Source organism: Protopterus annectens, chromosome 3.part1 (genome assembly GCF_019279795.1).
Source record: "Protopterus annectens isolate FY-2018-M chromosome 3.part1, PAN1.0, whole genome shotgun sequence".
Taxonomy (NCBI): domain Eukaryota; kingdom Metazoa; phylum Chordata; order Ceratodontiformes; family Protopteridae; genus Protopterus; species Protopterus annectens.
The window spans coordinates 693,943,126-693,964,328 of NC_056732.1; the positions used below are offsets into that span (position 1 = coordinate 693,943,126).

General features: G+C 42.7%; 1 protein-coding gene across 1 annotated transcript in view; it reads right to left on the minus strand.

Annotated features, from left to right (window-relative positions):
• DNAAF11 (dynein axonemal assembly factor 11) overlaps positions 1–21,203 on the minus strand; it is a 1,372,540-nt gene that overhangs the window by 699,677 nt on the left and 651,660 nt on the right. The window contains exon 5 of the mRNA XM_044067052.1: positions 11,451–11,674. Within this exon, the coding sequence (XP_043922987.1) occupies positions 11,451–11,674 (224 nt within the window). The remainder of the gene's footprint in view (positions 1–11,450; positions 11,675–21,203) is intronic.

Below are 21,203 nucleotides of genomic sequence, written 5' to 3' on the forward strand. Positions count from 1 at the left end.
ATCCAGAGAGCTGAGTGGAAAGTGCACAACAGCATGTGATTGATGCTGGTGCTGATGTTTCAGGGAGGACAAGTATGCTCCAGGATCTTCAAGGTAGGTTTATCTATCTCATTTGTTAAACATTTCTTGTATAGTAAATTATTGACACCAATACTTAAGTTTAACATTTTTGTGGAGACTAGTTCTAGACTGATATAGTTAACAACACATTCTGGATCATTATACATGGGTTTGGGGGTGGACATATCATCCAGTTTTTGTTAAATGTATCATTAATGGACATCTAAGAGCCAAAACTTTTAACCCCTGCATTACTGTTAATTGTGATGATGGCGTCCTTACCTTTTGCTTAACGTCTTCCAGTACCACCCTCCCTAGGTACTCTGGAGTCATCTACACATGGTAAACCAAACATTTTTTATTTCAGTAATGTTGAGCAGTTCACAGAAATATTTATTTTATCTGTCTGTGTGATGTGGATGTCAGGACTGGGTGTGTATTGCTGTATTGTCTATAACAGTGGCACCGTTAGTTTATTTATTTATTTTATTTATTTATTTATTTAGTTTAACATTTTTGTATGGCAGAGGCTGACATGTGTGACTGCCTGCACTGTGTTACTGATTCAATGGATCGGATGAATGAAAAATGGGCAGTGTCTGTGATGGAACATCTGCTGGGAGTTTGTTAGCATATATTGAACTATAGTAGTGAAGCTATTAATTTCTTTCCTGTATTTGTTGCTTATTATTACAGGTGATCCTGGCAGTGGAAGTGTAGGACTCTTACCACCTGATGTCAGAGTATCGGCAGACTCTGATGATGATGGTGGGCAAATAGAGGCACAGTTGGGGAGGCACAGGTTGAATCTGACATTGAGGTTGACATTCAGCCATCCCCTGTAATAACACTGGACAAAGCCAGTAGGCCAATGACAAAACATTAGCAGTAAGCCATCAGATATTGGACAGATGGAGGGTGAGACACTTGATTAGGGTAGTGTGGTTACTGAGGCTTCAATGCCTGTTGATTAGGACCATAATCAAAGTATGGGGGAGGTGCTACACAGAAGGGTTTTTAGGGGTTGTTGGAGGTCTGCTGTCCATCCTTCATCTGATCTGGCTGTGTCCTTCCATGCCACTTGACATATGTTTAGAGCTATCATGGAGGCGCATGTATGTTCCAATATGGTCTCCGAAGAAATGCTTAGGTTTGTAGATATGGCAGAGGCTGACATGTGTGACTGCCTGCACTGTGTTGCTGATTCAATGGATCGGATGAATGAAAAATGGGCAGTGTCTGTGATGGAACATCTGCTGGGAGGGGGATGGCATCCACGTGGGCATAGGTCAGCCGGGTCCCCTTCACATGGTCGACTTTTCAGAAAGTCGACTTTCATATGGCCGAGACCATATGATCGACTTTTGAAAAGCCGACCATGGGGAACTGCTATCTCAGTACAGTGCGGAATGGGAAAATTGTCTTCTTCTGCACTGTAGTGTGATCTCGGAGTTGGTATATTTAAGTTACTGGGGGTGTGGGGGGGGAGAAGTTGAAAGGTAAATGTTTGTTGTGTTTTCCATTTATTTTACATGGTCAGCTTTTTGAAAGACGGTTATATGGTCTTGGCCATCTGAAAGTTGACTTTATGAAAAGTCGACCATGTAAAGTAGACCCGGTCAGCCACATCATCTGATGTTAGCCGATGTGGGAGTGCCCAATCATGCTCTCATAGTGACAGTACTTCCACTGCTCCATCAGTGGTTGAGGTGTCCACAGTCAGACATGGCAAGCCATGGGGTCATGGTCCTGGGAGCACTCGTGAGGAGATCTCATTCAGCAGACATCAGTCATGTTCAGGTAGTAGCAGTGCATCTGACTATGGGCATGGACATGCCAGTGCAACTCCTGGCAGGGCCAGGACTCATAGTTGAGTATGACAATGATGAACTGCCATCTCTGCCATGCACAGCTCACAATTGTCCGACATACAAAGATGTAAAGCTAACATAGAGCTTGGCTGTGTTCTTGCAGGCACTCACACACCAATTTCACCCGGAGTGCTCATGCACAAGCCGAACCAAGCCATAAATAAAAGAATGGCAAAGGCTGAACAACAGGAACACTTTTAAAATATTCTAGTCTTACATTAGACAGTTGATAGAAACAAATAGTTTTTGCATCAGTATTTTTATGATTCTTCTAAGGGTTATGAAGTTTGAAATTTAAAATTTTGTCATTAATTTCTAACTTCTCTCTCTAATGATTTGCCAGTACAAATGCATGAGGCCAAACTGAAGTCATTCAGTGACCATCAGTACTTCTGAGAGGTATGAATGCGTGAATCTTTGATGTCTTGAGGCCTATAAATTGATAGAGAAAAAGAAGTTATGTCTTACCATAATGTTCCATCTGTGTTGTCGATCCTCGTTCAGTCATTATGCATGGGTATCGGTTCCGACCTCGGAACCGAGCCGGCCATTTTCCAAGCTCGCGCCAGCTTCAAACTCTCGAGCTAAACTCTTACCCACAATCCCCCTCTCCCTGTTACCTCAGATTGAGTTTGCAAGTCAAAGAAGGTAGAGGCTACCTCTGGTCAAATAACCTAAAAGAACCAGATGGTGAGATCCATTAGAAACCACAGGAGGGGGAAGGAGGGGGGAAGGAGGGAGTGTCATAATGACTGAACGAGGATCAACAATACAGATGGAACATTATGATAAGACATAACTTCTTTATCTGATCTTGTTAATCCTCATTCATTCCTTACACATGGGACAGAGTTCCCAGCTACCTCTGTTCCTGGGAGGCTCTCATGGAAGGACATTCCTGGGCACCATAGAACCGAAAGATGCTCTTCCCCTGGAGGCCAAGTCCAATTTGTAATGATTAATGAAGGTATGAGGTGTAGCCCAAGTTGCAGCTGCACAGATGTCATGTAAGGAAGCTCTGGCATGGAAGGCAGCAGAAGTTGCCACCGACCTTGTTGAATGAGCTTTCATGGTAGTAGGCAATGAGATATTGCGTTGTGTATAAATGAAGGTCACACAGTCCTTCAACCATCTAGCTAGTGTGACCTTAGCAACAGCAGATCCTAATTTAGGTCCAGAAAAAGCCAAGAATAACTGGTCCGATTTACGAAAGGGCCTAGTCCTGTTTAAGTAAAAAGTAATTTGCCTGTGGATATCTAGGGTATGTAGGCAATACTCTCCTCTGTTTGAATGATTGGGAAAGAAAACTGGAAATTCAATGGCTTGATTAACAGACATTTCAGAGATCACTTTAGGCAGAAAAGATGGATTACTTCTCAGAAACACTCCATCTCTATGACAAATCAAGTAAGGGCTCTTGATACATAGAGCTTGAAGCTCAGAAATACGTCTGGCAGAAGTAATGGCGACCAAAAACAAGGTTTTCCATGACAAATACTTGAGGTAGCAAAAAGAGGCAGGTTCAAAAGGTGGCATTGTCACAGCTTGTAGAACTAATGATAAATCCCATGGTTGAATAGGTTCTCTAAAAGGTGGCTTCAGATGATTCACACCTTTTATGAAGGTCTTGCACAACTTGTGGGACATAAGAGAGGAATCTTGTACACCCTCATGAAAATTAGAAATTGCAGCCAAATGAACTCTAATGGTAGAGGCCGATAGACTCGATTGAAAGAGGTCGGCCAGATAGTCTAGTATTATCGACACTGTTGCTGAGAAAGTATCTACTTGTTTATCTTTCAGCCAACAGGTAAATCTTTTCCACTTGCTCAGATAAGTAATTCTAGTGGAAGACTTATGAGATGCAACGAGAATATCACGTACTTGTAAAGAAGGATCATTCTGCCTGGCAGTCAAGGGAATTGGAATAGCCAAGCCATGAGCTTCAGGCTGTTCAAGTTGGAGTGAATCAGGTTCTGTGGATGTGAGATCAACTCTGGGGTTGGATGGAGAATCCATGGTCGATCTAGTAGGTGAGGCCAAAGGAAGAGGAACCAAATCTGTCGAGGCCAATATGCTGCTATTAGGATCACCTTGCTCTTCAACAGACGGGCTTTCTTCAGAAACTGGGGAATGAGGAGAAAGGGTGGAAATACATAAAGAAGACCTGAGGGCCAATTGTGGACTAGAGCATCCCTGGGTGACTGACCCGGAGGGGGAATCAGGGTGAAGTAGTTGCTGCATTTGTAGTTGGTCGGGGATGCAAAGAGGTTGCAGCAAGGACGGCCCCAGCGGTGGAAGATCTCCGCCGCTATCAAGGGATTCAGGGACCACTCGTGAGGTTGAAGAATGCACCTGCTGAGTCTGTCTGCTATCACGATAGCACTCTTGGGAATGTGCGTTGCTAGAAGAAAACAGTTGGTAGCCATTGCCCATTGTCATATTCTCATGGCCTCTCGACAAAGGGGGTAAGACTTGGTTCCACCTTGCTTGGTGATGTACCAGACCACCGCCATGTTGTCTGATTGAATTGTAATTGTTCCAGACGGCAGCAGGGGATGGAATGCTTGTAACACCAGAATCACTGCCCTCAGCTCTAGAAAGTTTATATGCAGATGGGCCTCCAGTTCAGACCAAGTGCCTTGGACTGTCTTGTTCCTGACATAGCCCCCCACCCCATCAGGGAGGCGTCCGTGGTCACTGTGTCCTTGGGTTGCTGGGGGGAGAAGCGGCGAGACCATTGTGACAGATTGTGTGTCATCCACCAATTTAAGTCCTGTTTGCACCTGTGGGTTACTCGAATCATGGCTGAAAGAGGATGCTGAAAAGGATACCATTGGGTAAGCAGTAACCATTGTAAAAGCCTCATGTGAAACCTGGCCAGGGGAACAATGGTGATGGGGGCTGCCATGGAACCCCAACAGCTGTAGAACTGAGTGAGCCGTGGATTTCTCCCTTGAAAGGATTGGAATCAGTTGTTGCTTTATCCTTAGAATTCTGGAATAGCAGCTCTGCAGTTTTTTGTGTCCAAGATAACCCCTAAGAATTCTGTCTACTGAGATGGGGTGAGATTAGATTTTTGCCAGTTTATGGTTATGCCTAGCGTTTGAGCAGTGAGGCGAGAGTATGCCAGGGCTTTTTCCAGTAGATGTCGGGTGGGGATGGAAATGAGCCAGTTGTCTAGGTATGGAAACACCTGGAATCCTTGAAGTCACAAGTGAGCTGTGACAACTGCCATGCACTTTGTGAACACTCTGGGGGCTGTAGAGAGTCCGAAGGGCAGTACTCTGAACTGGTAGTGACTGGCTCCCGCACGGAAGCATAGAAATCTTTTTGATGGCCTGTCCACTTTTATGTGGTAGTATGCATCTTGAAGATCTATCGAGCACATCCAATCATCTTTTTCCAAAAGTGGGAGGATAGACTGTATAGTGACCATCCGGAATTTTTGTACTCTCACAAACTTGTTCAATACACTGAGATCCAAAGTTGGTCTCCAGTCCCTGGTTTTCTTTGGCACCAAAAATAGTCTTGAGCAGAATCCGGATCCTATCTGGTCTGGAGGGACTATTTGGATGACTCTCTTTCTTAGCAGATTTTCTATCTCTAATGCTGCCTCTTCCCTTTGACTGGGTGGAACGTTGGGAAGGTTTTTTGAAGGGACAGGACAAAGATCAAAGGGGATATGATAACCTCTGGGTATAATCCTTTGTACCCAAGAATCAGTGGTGATGGTTAGCCAGGCAGAAGGGTACAAGGAGAAACGTCCCCCAACCACCTCCAGAGGAAAGGAGTTGGGCCGCTCTTCAGGAGCGCTGGTAGGACTGACCAGGGAAAATATCCCTGGAACCCTGGTTATGCGGACCCCCTTTGCCCCAAAAGGAGCGTCTTCCCTGTGAGTTTCCCCCTCTGCCTCTAGGGGAGAACTTGGCCTGTGTGTCAGGGAAAGGACCCTGAGATTTCTTGAACCATATCTTCCCACTCTTTTGGTTTCGGGAGAAAGCATGTTGAGGGGAAGAATAATGGACATCTAAGGCAGAAAGGGTCTTACCGTCCTGTTCACATCTGGCCAGTGTGCTTTTAACTTTGGGCCCAAACAACGAGGAGGCCTCAATGGGAGTGTTAAGAAAGGAAGCCTTAAAGGGTTCCACGAAATTGCACAAGCGCATCCAGGCATGTCATCTCAAGACCGCAGCTGAACCCACTGCTCTAGCTTCTCCTTCTGATGCGTGAGATATCAGTTGCATAGAGGAGTTAGATATTGATTCAATGGTGGCCAGCTGAGAGGCCACTTTGTCACGGACCTTATCAGACACGGCACCAGCCAAGGTTTCAGACAGCTCAGAAATTAGATCCCTTTGAAGCCTGGTAAAGTGTGCCATATAATTCTGGGACCTAATAGTAAAGGTCGCTGAAGCAAAGGTGTGCTTCCCTATCCTGTCCAGGGCCCGGGACTCTTTGTTAGGTGGATGGACAGTCTAGCTTTCTTCTTCTGCCAGATCCTTTTTTGTTGCGGCGGCCGCCACCACCAAAGCATCCACAGGAAGACCTTTGGACCAATGGGGATCCAAAGCAGGAGGGGACAAAATCTTATCTGGCCTCTGGGGAATAGCTTCGACAGTATGAGGAGCCTTCCAAGCACACTGCACGATGAGCCGGACAAGTTAATCGGCAGGTGGAGTAACCCAGGAGGTAGGGTGCCAGACGCGAGAGGCCTGCAGGAACACAGATTCCTCAGAGGTCAGATTAGAGGACTGACAGTCACCTCACTGTTTCAGGATTTCGAGGATATCACTAAGGGATACCTCAGAGGGTGACCGGGGGGGGGGTGATCATTCCCCCTCATCGAAATCTGTGTCTTCAGTGAGGGACTCCTCTGTGGAGTCCATGTGCTTCCTCTTACACAAACTTTTCCGGTGGACCTCCTCAGTGGGAGAAGCTGGAGAAGACAGTGGAAAGGGGGATTCCTGTGGGAATATGTCCTGAGACCCTTGCACCCGGTGTCCGCTAGGTGCGACTTGTGAAACCAGTGTACCAGAGGAGGGCAGAGGTATAGACAGTCCAGTATTGCCAGCAGCAGTGAAAGCCTTCTCCATCAGTTGGAACGCTGGTCCACCTGAAGAGGAGTGCATGTCTAGGACAGGGGTTACCCCACCCCTAAGTGGCTCAGCCTGCCAACCCGGAGTCCCTGGATTGGTGTGGAGCAGCAAACTATGTGCATCACAACTGACATCCTGGATCATAGCAAAACTTTCCTGCCACAAAGGCAACTGCGGTTCCTTAGTGAGATCCATAAAGGGGACCGCAGAATGGGAAGACTGTGCTATATCCATGGACTTCAAAGGCAATGAAGGTGGAGAATAAGAAGGGGTCTTTGGAGATGGGTGATCACCTCCCAAGGAAGGATAGTTCCTAAGGGGTAGGATACCTCTGGCCAAGAGCACCTGATCCAAAAGATGCAACACATCATGTTCGGAAAGGCTTCTAGTGGACCTCATGGAGCCAAACAGGCCTGTCCACAGAAGAGGCAAACTTGGTGCCCATCTCACCCATCCGCACTGAGGACAACGGTGCCAAGAGAGACTGGACTGTCTGCACCGAAGAAGTCATCGGTGTCGAGGTCATGGTCTGCACTGACACAGGGATTGGTGCCGAAGTGTTTTGTCGGTACCGAAGCTGGAACCGAGAAAACTGGAGTCAACAATAAAGGTGTCGGTTCCGAGGAAGATCTCGGAGCCGATGAGGTCAAGGTCTGCGCCGACTGAATGGTCTGTGCTGATACAGTGGTAATAGCCTGAACCGAGGAGCCCCTCGGTGCTGATATAATGAAGGCTGCAGGAGAAGACAGAGCCAAGATCACTAATGGAGCCGAAGGCCTCGGTGCCGAAGGTCTAGGCACCGAAAGCACTGGGGCTGATTGAGTGAGCTCCGGAGCCGAAACTTTAGCCTTTTTAGGTTTTGGTTGGTGGGAGTCCCCAGCCGAGGACAAAGGAAAAGATTTAGCCTTGGTAGGAACATCCAAGATTTTCTTATGGGCTCTAGGATGGGTTGAGGCCTCCAACCCAGAAATAGCCTCTGAAAAGGGAGATTTAGAGAGTCCCTTCAGTAATAGCTTGTTTTTCCTTTCCAACAAGGTTCTATTCAAAAAGTTCTCACAAATAGTACAGGGCAGATCAACAGACAAGTGGGATGCCCCCAAACAATAAACACACAAAGAGTGTGCATCAGAAGTAGGTAGTGTGTGTCCACAATCAGAACACCACTCAAACCCCGGACTACCTTTCTTATCTGCCATGACAGCAAATTAATTAATAGAAAAGGTACCAGCAATGGTACAAAAGAATACCCGAAGGTATGAGAAAAAGGGAAAGGATTACCAATGATGGCAAAGACAGAATACCTCATGGAAAAAATGGTAAGGAAAGGAGCAGAAAAACCTGAAGAAAATATGTACGCTAATGCGATAGGGTAAGAGACAAAGAAATATAAACTTTTCTGACAGAAAAGTAATCTGAAAGGCTATTAAACAACAAATAACTGTACTTGGCTCAAGAGAAGTAGCTTGACACGACTGAATGGCAATGTGGCAAATGAAATCTGAGGTATCAGGGAGAGGGGAATTGTGGGTAAGAGTTTAGCTCAAGAGTTTGAAGCTGACGCGAGCTTGGAAAATGGCCGGCTCGGTTCCGAGGTCGGAACTGATAGCCATGCATAAGGAATGAACGAGGATTAACAATATCAGATCACATATTCACATAAGTCACTGCTGTCACATGTCAAAGTCATCGCTGTACAAATCACCCATCTTTTCCTTATTTACATTACCAAGTAACAGTATGCAAGGATATGCCATTCATTTGAATTACTGCACATTTTTTATTGTTTTTAATATTCTAGGTTCAACACTTACCTTGTAAATCTGGAAGTTGCCACAATTTCAGTTCAGGGCTGAGTCTGTCTGATGCTAGCAGTACACAGCCATTACATGGGTAAGTAAAGGTTATGAGCATTGCCTGCCATCAACATTACTGTATTTATGTGCATAGGATGAAGGTTTTACCCTCTTAGGTGATGAGTGAGTGCGCTATGTGTTGCCTCCCAGCCAATGCAAGGGCATATTGAGCATGCCTACGTCTGCCTACACCCACAGCAGCTGTTGGTTCTCCCTCTGATTCCTCACCTGTGTGTGGCTGTGGTGACCTTGCCAGTGGTGGTGGAGTGCATGCCCCTTCCCCTTGTTGATCTTGTTGAAGCTGTTTTCTCAGGATGATGCTGTGAAGCATGTCACAGATGAAGGTTTCAGTATACGTACATGGATTGTACTGTAGGGCTTCTCCAGATCTAAATAAACCCTCTCCAAAACTTCCAATAAATTCAAAAGACAAAGAGATGCGCATATCCCCATTTGAGCAGCCACTGTCATGTACTGGGAAAGGTCTTCTTCAAGCCCAGACTCTGGGAGGACCTTAAGTACGCCAAGCACTGGTATCATCAGGAAGGACTGGAATCTGGACAGATGAGGTTTACACTTGACAGCTTTCAATCTTAACGTGACAGAGGAGTAAAACTTCTGACCAGACCAGACCAGACCCACACTGTAGTTTCTCTATCAGCCCTGGATAGGGAGGGATAAACTGTAGTCTATCAGTCCTCTGGTGGTCTACTAAAACCACAAAGGATCCAACCTTGGAGTGCTCAGACAAAAAGTCACTCTAGTTCTGACAGAGGTCATTAGCTGGCATGGCCTTACTGGGGCTGCAGCAGCAGAGTGAGGGTACTTCCAAGACTTCTATAACAACAGTGGTTCCATATCCTAGAAGCAACATGAAAGAGGGGCCATGAAAGCCTTCCCTAGCTGCACAGCTCTTTAAAGGATAAGTTATCTAAAATGAGCTTAAAAACCAGAGGACTCAAGGACCATGTCCAGAGTCTACTAAATCCTAACTAAAAATCTCTAAACAAATTTCCTCACTCACTATAGCGGAAAACCCACTAACTATATTAAACAAACAACTGAAACACATTCTCAATTAGCTGTGAATTTTGAGCAAAACTGTAAAATGATTAGTTTTGTAGAAAAGATACCCCCTCATTTGAACCCCCATACCCTATATGTATACATCTAACACCATCATTGCTCCAACTTGTAGAAAACGTGATTAAAAAAATAAAAAGTGCCACTTTTTCCTCTGAGATACTGGGATCTCAGAGTGAATAAAAAGCAACACATTTCAAGTTCAGACATGCTGTAATGGTATACTGTGCAAAACAACAAATAAGCACTCACTTGAGTAATCATGCTTCAACAAAAAAGAAAAAAAAGAAATAGCATAAATGTGCTGAACAGCAGCTGAAATGAAACCTCATGCTCATCTCATCAATGAGGAACTCACCACCAGAATCTGAAGAGGAAACTGAGAGGAAGCCCACATCCCCTGACAGCCTTAAGCTCGTGATCAGTGCATGAACAGGGTTTGTCGGATATGGGTCAAAGCAAGAAGTGGACAGACATGCACACAACAGGCTTAGGTGTTGGCATCAAACTAAGCTCCTTAACGGTTAAATCAGAGAGATGAGATTCAAGATCCCACCAAGAGTCAAACAAATTCCTGAGCTCTCCCACCTAGGCTGTGGACCCTGAAATGGAGTCATTCAATATCTCTTCCTCAAAAAGAACGGGCCAACCCAAAAACAGAACTGTTTTGAGAACTATCTCTGTCAATGTTTTATTAACGGAATGGACCAACTTTAGTAATACATCAACCACAGTCGCTGCAACTGTTTAAAAAATGTAGATACTTGGGCAGGGAGTAGGACTCTTTCCTTAGATTTGTAGTCTGTGTTATAATTGACCTTTGGCCCTAACACAGTTTATTATGAACTATTGAAACCTTTTGGGCCCTGGAGGAAGCCTTCACAGATTAAATTGATCAGTTGTGAGTAGTCTCTAAAAATACTGTATGATGAATCCTTATGGTGGGAGTTAAAGCCACATCTCAAAGCCACTTATCTGCCAGAAAAACTGAATGACTAAAGGGAATTAATCCCAATCACCTACAAAGCCCAACATGAGTATAAACTGCCTGATTACCTTTAGGAATACTGGGCAATCCATCAAGTGAAGTCCTAGGTGAAACTCAGGCATAAGTCAATGAATCTCCTCATTTTTCCAACCAATACAGGATTCAGGTAAAAAAAAATAAAGCAAATGGGCCCATGACTGCAACAAGTTTTCCTGATAACAGCAATGACTGAGACCTGAACTGTGAGAAAAGCAAAAAAGGGACTGCCAAGTGCTGGGGATAAGTATGATTATCTTACAAGTGACCTCACTACATGCAGTGTCACATGTGACCATCCCTGAGCATAGAAATATTTGTAAAAAGATGCAAAATGCTGACTTGTGAACACACTAAATCCCAAGTACAGGACTCGGGAAGAAGTGTTCAATGACTATAATCGCTTTCTTATAAAAACGGGAAAGTGCAAACTGACACAAACACCTAAAATGTTACATACATAGTGTTATTGATGTCTGTGTACCAACGTCCATCAAAACCAGGTTTCTTCTCGTTTTGTCTTTTCTTTTCTTTCTCCTCCAATTTTCTTTGTGCTGTTTCTTTTTCTTTCATCCTTCTAACAAGGTAAGATTTTTCTTCTTCTTTAACTAGCTGCTTCACAACTGGGAAATCCTGCAGTGCCTGAATCCTTTCTGTACGTTCTACTTCTTTTCCATCCAGCCACTATAAAAACAGAAATAATTAATAATTCTAATTATTAGTATAAAATAATTTGCCATGATTGATGTCTTTGAAGCATACAAGCCTGATCACATAGCAAAAAGTAATTACAAAGTAACAAGTTACAAGAAAATAGGCACTATATTCGGTCTCCTTTACTTTGAGCAGCACAACATATTCATTAAGATGAGATTTACAAAAGGGGATGAGAAGTTCCAATAGTAATAAAAAATACCTCAATTATTCCTTATTCACATTTAAAAAAGAAGTTATGTACTCACCACATTCCATGTGTGTTGTCCATCTCGCCTTCATTCTTACCTGGTTGGGTTTGGAACAAATCCTTGGTTGTGACTCGGCCTTATACAAAAGCTCAAGGTCTTCCACTAGCTCATGGCTGTAACCCTAACCCATCATGTCCTAGGAAAGCTCCCCAGCTCTTGTTTGCTGATATAACAATAGGTACCAATAACAATCAAAAAAACTTATAGAGCAATGAAGAAGGTCGAAGAACATTTATTTTCAACTGTAACAACTTTGTCCTACAGGAGCCAAAGGTGGGGGAAAGGAGGGTGGGATGTAAGAATGAAGGTGAGATGGACAACACACATGGAATGTTATGGTGAGTACATAACTTCTTTATGTGATGTTGTCCTGTCTCTCCTTCATTCTTAACTGGTTGGGACAGCGTCCCTAGCACCATATTTCCTGGGTTTTTCAAGGGAGAATATTCTTCAGAACAGTGGACTCAAAACAGGCCCTGTTCCTGGAGACCAAATCCACTTTGTAATGAGTGATAAAGGTATAAGGCCTTGCCCATGTTGCTGCAGTACAAATGGTGTCAATTGGTAGTCTTGTCCAAAAAGCAGAAGAGGTTGCTATGGCTCTTGTAGAATGACCTTTTACTTTGTCGGGGAGTTGAGATTTGCGAGTAAAAGTAATACAATCTGATAGCCATTTTGAAAGTGTGACTTTTGATACAGGAGCACCCTTCTTGTAGTCTGAAAATGATATAAATAATTGGTCAGATTTTCTGAAGTCCTTTGTCCTATGCAAGTAGAAATGTAATTGTCTATGTACATTCATAGGTGGTGTAGCATATATTCTGCCCTTTTGCCATAGTTGGGGAAAAAAACTGGTAGGTCTATGGAGTGGTTCAAATTAGATTCTGAGCATACTTTGGGTAGAAAGGATGGGTTTGTTCATAGGGATACTCCATCTCTGTGGAAAAGCATGTAGGGGGCTTTATTGACAATACTTGTAGCTCTAAAACTCTTCTAGCAGAAGTGATGGCTATCAAAAGGATAGTCTTCCAAGTTAAAAACTTTAGATCACAGGATGATGCAGGTTCAAAAGGGGGAAGAATCAAATGGGATAAGACGTGCTGGAGGGGCTTTAATGGGTGGTCTTAATAAAACAGTGTCCTTAAGAAAAGCCTTGCAAAATCTGTGGGACATCACATTCAGCCCCAATTCACCTATTTGGAAATTAGACATCACTGCTAACTGAACTCGAATAGTAGCTGCAGCTGCGCCTGCATTAAACAGCTTTGCCAAGAATTCAAGAATGAAAGCTATAGGGGCAGAGAAGGGATCAATGTGGTTATTCAAGGACCAAGAAGAAAATCTCTTCCATTTGCTCATGTATAATTTCCTCATTGAAGCCTTATGAGACGAGATCAAGATATGTTTCACTGATGGAGAAAGGTTAGGGAGCTTGGCTATGTTTGGAATTGGAGCAGCCAAGCTGTCAATTTGAGGGTTTGAAGGAAAAGGTGGCGCATCCCTGACGCACGAGTCAGAAGGTCCAGAACTGGGTCCAGAATCCACGGCTCCTCCTGGAGATGAGGCCAAAGGAAGGGGAACCAGATTTTATGAGGCCAGTGTGGAGTGACGTGCATCAAATTCTTTCCCAAGGAACTGGCTTTCTGAAGAACTTTGGGTATCAATGGGAAAGATGGAAAGGCACAGAGGAGACCCGAGGGCCAATCGTGAACAAGTGCATCCCTTTGTGACTCCCCCAGAGGGGGGATTAGGACAAGATAGTTTCTGCATTTGGCATTCATGGATGTCACAAAAAGGTCACAGCAAGGCTGGCCCCATTTGCAGAAAATCATTTCCGCTACCTCTCGTCTTAGGGATCACTCATGAGGCATCAGAATTGTCTATCACTCTGGATTCCCACGGGATGTGTATTGCTATCAGAAAGCTTTGGGAGGAGGTCACCCACTGCCATACTCTCAGTGCCTCCCGACCAAGGGGGTAAGACCTGGTTCCTCCTTGTTTGTTTTTGTACCACACAACAAAGATGTTGTCCGTCTGTATTGCAATAGTTCCTAGCAGAAGAGAGTCTTGCAACACTAGAAGCACCACCCTCATCTCTAGGACACTGATGTGCAAATGGGCCTAGTGCTCATGCCAAGTGCTGAAAACACAAAAAGCGATGTTGAAGGAGCAAACACAAAAACTGCTTTAACTACTTAACCAAATTTATTGTAAGCGCTTTCGGAAAACCAAATAGCTTTCCTTCTTCAGACAAACTCCATTTTAAAAATCAAGGCTATATATACTTTAACCTAATAACATAATTGTGAACTTAATTGCAATTACATATTTAAGGCAACATAACATCTATAAAAATTTTTTTCTATAAAAATGAACTATAAAAAGCAATACAAAAACCATTATATAAATATCTGCATATGTACAAGCACAACCACAACAGCCCTACTTCAATGTATATATTTTAAGCTAAAATAAGTAATTTTTCATATTACTATCTTCTCAATGAAATGTGTTTTAGCACACAACGAATAGATGTATATTCATTAAGACCAGGAAACAAATGTGCTGCAGTTCTAATCTGCCAGAAAAGTACTTCCTTTTCTAAATCTGCCAAGGTCCTGCTCTAACATCTTCATTTACATGCTTCAAAGCCATAAATTTAAAATTGTGATCAGTGTGTTCAACAATATGCCGTGCTAGAGCATTAGTTAGGTCTTTTTTGGAAATGGCATATGTGTGTTCGTAAATGCGCTGTTTTAACTTTCGCTCCGTTTTACCAATGTAGAAAGCTGCGCATTTTTGGCAGTTAGCAATATAAACAACTGATTTGGTGTCACAATTAAAGTTCCCAATAATTTTATAAATCCTGTCATTTATGGTAACATTAGCACCCACATTAATAAAACTGCATTGGTGACAAGCACCACATTTTCTCATCCCAAAACATTTTTTGTTTTTATTAATGTTACATCCCCTACTTTCTAGTAATGTTTTCAGATTTATGCCACGCCTATACGTTATTTTGGGTTTTGGCCCAAACTTAATAAGTAGCTCTTTATCCTCTAAGATTAACGCCCAGTTTTTATATAGGATGTTCCTAATAAGTACATGATCTAAATTGAAAGTACATAAAAAACTGGTTCTAAATTCTGAGGTATTAGCATTATTTGCTGCTGTTCTACAGTTATCAGACACAGTGTTATAAACTCCACTTTGGTCAGATAAAATTGGTTTAAAATGACCCATTTCACGCTTATACATAACCTCAGACCTAACTTCAACAATCAAAGAGTCAGGATAGCCTCTATTAGTAAACATGGAAGACAAGTTGTTACATTCTTCAATGAAGTCACTTGTATCAGTTGTCATCCTAGCTGCTCTTACCATCTGCCCCTTGATTATTGCTTTTTTCTGATGGTAAGGATGACAAATGCTAAAGTGCAAAAAGGCATTCGAATATGTCGGTTTCCTATATATAACACTTTTATATCTATAGTTAGAACTATCTTTCTGTAACATAATGTCAAGAAAATTAATCCTAGAATATTGAACATCATATGTGAATTCAAGAAATTCTGTTAGCTCGGAAATTATAGAAATAAATGTTGTAACAGCTTCCATTGAACCTTTCCATAGTATAAACATGTCGTCCTGGTATCTGGTATACCAGGCGACATTGGTTTTAAATAGTGGTTCTTTAAAAAGCAATGAATCTTCCCAGTGTGCCATGATGCAATTCGCAAAGGCACCCCCACACGGGGAGCCCATGGCGACGCCTGAGGTTTGCAAATAAATGTTGCCGTCAAACACTAAAAAATTGTAGATCAATACTAGCTCTAATAAGGTTTCGACCAGATAGATGATGTCATCACCAACTTTCCTAATTAGCAAGAATTCCCTAATCCATTCTAATCTTAATTTTTGTGGTATAACCGTATAAAGGTCTCTTACATCTATTTTAAGAAAAAAATAATTAGGATTGTAAGGAATACTGTTAATGTTGTGTAGGAAACTCCATGAATCCTTACAGATCTGTGGTTCACGTTCAATGAGAGGTTTAAGAACACTATGTATTTAGCACACGCATAGGTAATTGACCCCCTACCATCCACAATAGATCTGAACGGGGGGTCATCTACAGATTTGTGAATTTTTTGGTGTGGCAAAAAGTGCTGGTAATTTAGGGGCAGATGGATTTTATAGGTTGTCAAGTATCAATGAGGTCAATACTGCATATTATAAGATTAGGGGTGTTTTGGAAGACCTCTTTTTATAAAAGTTTATAGATATTGACCTATATAGATACTTGAACATCTCTGCCCCTAGATTCATTGCTTTTTAAAGAACCACTATTTAAAACCAATGTCGCCTGGTATACCAGATACCAGGACGACATGTTTATACTATGGAAAGGTTCAATGGAAGCTGTTACAACATTTATTTCTAGAATTTCCGAGCTAACAGAATTTCTTGAATTCACATATGATGTTCAATATTCTAGGATTAATTTTCTTGACATTATGTTACAGAAAGATAGTTCTAACTGTAGATATAAAAGTGTTGTATATAGGAAACCGACATATTTAAATGCCTTTTTGCACTTTAGCAGTTGTCATCCTTACCATCAGAAAAAAGCAATAATCAAGGGGCAGATGGTAAGAGCAGCTAGGATGACAAATGATACAAGTGACTTCGTTGAAGAATGTAACAACTTGTCTTCCATGTTTACTAATAGAGGCTATCCTGACTCTTTGATTGTTGAAGTTAGGTCTGAGGTTATGTATAAGCGTGAAATGGGTCATTTTAAACCAATTTTATCTGACCAAAGTGGAGTTTATAACACTGTGTCTGATAACTGTAGAACAGCAGCAAATAATGCTAATACCTCAGAATTTAGAACCAGTTTTTTATGTACTTTCAATTTAGATCATGTACTTATTAGGAACATCATATATAAAAACTGGGTGTTAATCTTAGAGGATAAAGAGCTACTTATTAAGTTTGGGCCAAAATAACGTATAGGCGTGGCATAAATCTGAAAACATTACTAGAAAGTAGGGGATGTAACATTAATAAAAACAAAAAATGTTTTGGGATGAGAAAATGTGGTGCTTGTCGCCAGTGCAGTTTTATTAATGTGGGTGCTAATGTTACCATAAATGACAGGATTTATAAAATTATTGGGAACTTTAATTGTGACACCAAATCAGTTGTTTATGTTGCTAACTGCCAAAAATGCACAGCTTTCTACATTGGTCAAATGGAGCGAAAGTTAAAACAGCGCATTTACGAACACACATATGCCATTTCCAAAAAAGACCTAACTAATGCTCTAGCACGGCATATTGTTGAACACTCTGATCACAATTTTAAATTTATGGTTTTGAAGCATGTAAATGAAGATGTTAGAGCAGGACCTTGGCAGATACTTTTAGAAAAGGAAGAACTTTTCTGGCAGATTAGAACTGCAGCACATTTGTTTCCTGGTCTTAATGAATATACATCTATTCGTTGTGTGCTAAAACACATTTCATTGAGAAGATAGTAATATGAAAAATTACTTATTTTAGCTTAAAATATATACATTGAAGTAGGGCTGTTGTGGTTGTGCTTGTACATATACAGATATTTATATAATGGTTTTTGTATTGCTTTTTATAGTTCATTTTTATAGAAAAAAATATTTATAGATGTTATGTTGCCTTAAATATGTAATTGCAATTAAGTTCACAATGACGTTATTAGGTTAAAGTATATATAGCCTTGATTTTTAAAATGGAGTTTGTCTGAAGAAGGAAAGCTATTTGGTTTTCCGAAAGCGCTTACAATAAATTTGGTTAAGTAGTTAAAGCAGTTTTGGTGTTTGCTCCTTCAACATCGCTTTTTGTGTTTTCAATAGTTTGTGTTAATCTTGTGTAACTCATGCCAAGTGCCTTGGACTGTCCTTCCCAGATAATGCCACCACCACCCCCACCAGGGAAGCGTCCATGGTCACTGTGGCTAAAGATTGTGGAAGAACAAATGGTCGACCTAATGTTACATGAGTGGAGTGAAGCCACCAATGAAGGTCTTTCTTGCAAGATTCTGTTACCATAATTTAGTGGTACATGCGTAGTTCCTGGATGGACCACTGAGTGAATAGTAGCCACTGCAAGATTCTCGTATGCAAACATGTTAATGGAATCAAGTTTATTGCTGCTGCCATGGTCCCCAAGATTTTCAGGACTGTTCTTGCTTGTACTTTTTTCTTAGAAAGTAGGTTGTTGACTTGATGTCGTAGGACTTGAACTCTTTCAGGGGGAAGTTTTGCCATAATTTTTGTTGTATCTAGATTTGCTCCTATAAAAACGATATGCCGAGATGGCAACAAGGCAGATTTTTCATAATTTATTGTGATTCCTAGGTGACAGCAGGGCTGTAAGGTGGTGTCTCTTGCTTTTATTTGTAGATGCTCAGTGGTGGCAGTTAGGAGCCAGTCATATAGGTATGGAAAAACTCAGAATCGTAGGTGTCTCAGGTGAGCTGTGACCACTGTCATATACTTGGGTTAACACTCTGGAGGCTGTAGTGAGACCAAACGGCAGAGCTCGAAATTGGTAGTGACTGGTTCCCAGCTGAAAGCGCAAATGACTCCCGGATCACCTGTCTATTTTTATGTGGTATTACGCATCCTGGAGGTCTATAGAACACATCCAATCACCTTGTCCCAGAAAAGGGAGTATCGACTGCAGTATTACTATCTGGAACTTTGACTATCTTACTGACTTATTTAATTTGCTGAGATCCAGAATGCATCTCCAGTCCCCTATTTTTTTTTAAACTAAAAAGAATCTTGAGTAAGTTCCAGATCCTATTTGGTCTGCGGGGACTGTCTGGGTGACTCTCTTTTCTTGCAACTTTTGTAATTTTAAGAGTTGCCTGTCCCCTTTGATGAGGTGGAATATCCAGGATGTTTTTTATGTTTGGAACGAGGAAAGAAAAGGGTATGGAGTAACCTCTGGATATGATGTTTTGTACCCAATTGTCTTTTGTTATTTTTAGCCAGGTTTCTGGGTACAAAGATAAGTGACCCCTGACTGCCTCAAGAGATGGACAGGTGGGACTCCTTTCAGGAGCACTGATTTTCCCTGTCCCCCTCTGCCATGTGGCTGGAGTCTTCCATTACTGGTTCCCCCTCTTTCCCTGGGGGAAGAATCACCATATGTGTTTTGAAAAGCTCTCTCTGATTTTTGGAACCACATCTTTCCTCCCTTTTGACCTTTTGGATACAGTCTATAAGGTAGGGAAAAATGGACTCCTACGACAGAGAGAGTTTTTCCTTCTTGTTCAGACGTGGTTAGTGTGTCTCTGACTTTTAGCCCGAAAAGGGCCGAGCCATCGAAAGGGGCATTGACAAAGGAAGATTTAAAGGTCTTTACAAAGTCACACAAGCTCATCCAAGAATGTCTCCTTAGGGAAATTCCTGAACCTGCTGCCCTACTCACTCCATCTGCTGCATACAAAATAAGTCTCAGAGGAGTTGACCATTGAATTTAAGGTGGAGAGCTGAGAGGAGATCCTCTCTGAAACCCCTTCAGCTACTGAACCTTGGAGAGTATCTCCTAGCTCCTTCAGGAGATATCTCTGAAGTCTGGTAAAATTTGTGAGATAATTCAGTAATCTGAGTGCAAAGGTCGCTGAAGAAAAGGTGTGCTTTCTGTATCTGTCCATTGTATGAGATTCGTTGTTCGGCAAATGGACAGCAGAGGATGTCTCTGAAAGTTCCTTTTTGGTGGCCGCCACCACCACCATAGCATCTACTGGGACTCCCTTTGTAAGAAAATTTTTGTCGGTAGGAGACGTTATGAATTTGTTTGGCATCCGAGGACAGCGTTCCACTGAGTCTGGAGACTGCTGCACCTTTCGACAAACTAGGTCCATCAGTTCGTCGGAAGGCAGAAACACCCAAGTGGTGGAATGGGGAAACCCAAAAGCCTTCAGGTATACAGACTCCTCCTCAGAAGGGTTGATGGGCTTTCAGCCACCTCTCTGATTAAGCATTTCCAGGATGTCTGCGAAGGAAATATCCTCAAAGGGTGACCGTGGGGACTCTTCAGACTCATCAAGGTCTGTATCGTCTGTGATGGACTCCTCTGGGGAGTCTAAATGCTTCCTCTTGCACGGTCTTTTCTGAGAGACCTCTTCAGAAGGGTAATGGAGTATCCTGATTCTTAGGGTCCCCGCATCTCTGTGTATGCAGTGATGCTGAGACAGACACCCGTGCCTTTGGGGGAAGAATGTCCGGACCTGAGAGTGGACCTATCTGTGGAGACAATACACTCCATCATCTCGAACACCCCCACCCTTGAACCAAGGAAACTCCCAGCTCTGCGGAACCAGAGGGCATCCCCGGAACCAAGAGGGTTGGCTCTGAGGCAGATGGAGGAGCAGAGCTCACCTGCACCGAAGCCCCAAGAGGCAAGTACAGATCCAACAAATGTCCGATCAGACTCTCCTCCCTGGACCCAATCAGAGAGGGTCGGCTCCTAGACTTCTCAAGTTCGGATGGAACTGAGGATGTCGGAGCAGTAGTTGGAACCAAAGATCCTGGGATAGGTCACGGCTCCAATGGTTCCACTACAATCAGTTCAAGACATTCTGGCTCCAAGACTCCAGATCAGATTGTTGGAGGAATCGATGATGAAAGGGTAGGCTTGGTCAGTTCTGAATACCTGTGGGTTGGAGCCAACAGTTTGGCAAGTGCCAGTGTCCTTAATAGCCTCCACACCACACGATCCACATCATCATCAGAGAAGCTCCTGGAGGATTGAGAGGAGGGAGCAGGAGATCTAGTACACTGCAGTAAAGAGGATCTCAAAGTGGGAGAAACCGGTTCTAATTGCGGAGATCGGCTCTGCAAATTAATCTCCATAGGCACTGACACAGAAGGAGCCAAGGTAGCAGTTTTGTTGGATCTGGAGATGACACTATATGGCTGCGATTGAGCACTCGAAGAAGATGACCTCTTCCCTGACTTTTCAGATTATGAAGAAGGGGATTTGGCCAATTTTGAAGAACCCTGATCTTCCTCAATAGCTTCAGCAAGGGGGGTCTTCAGCAAACCTCTCAAAATGAGTTTATTCTTTCTTTCAAGAAGAACTCTATGGCTAAAGAAGTGACAGATGGCACAGGACTCCTGCAAGTGAACTCCTCCAAGACAGTACACACAAATGGTGTGACTGTTAGTCAGCAACATTTTCTAACTACAG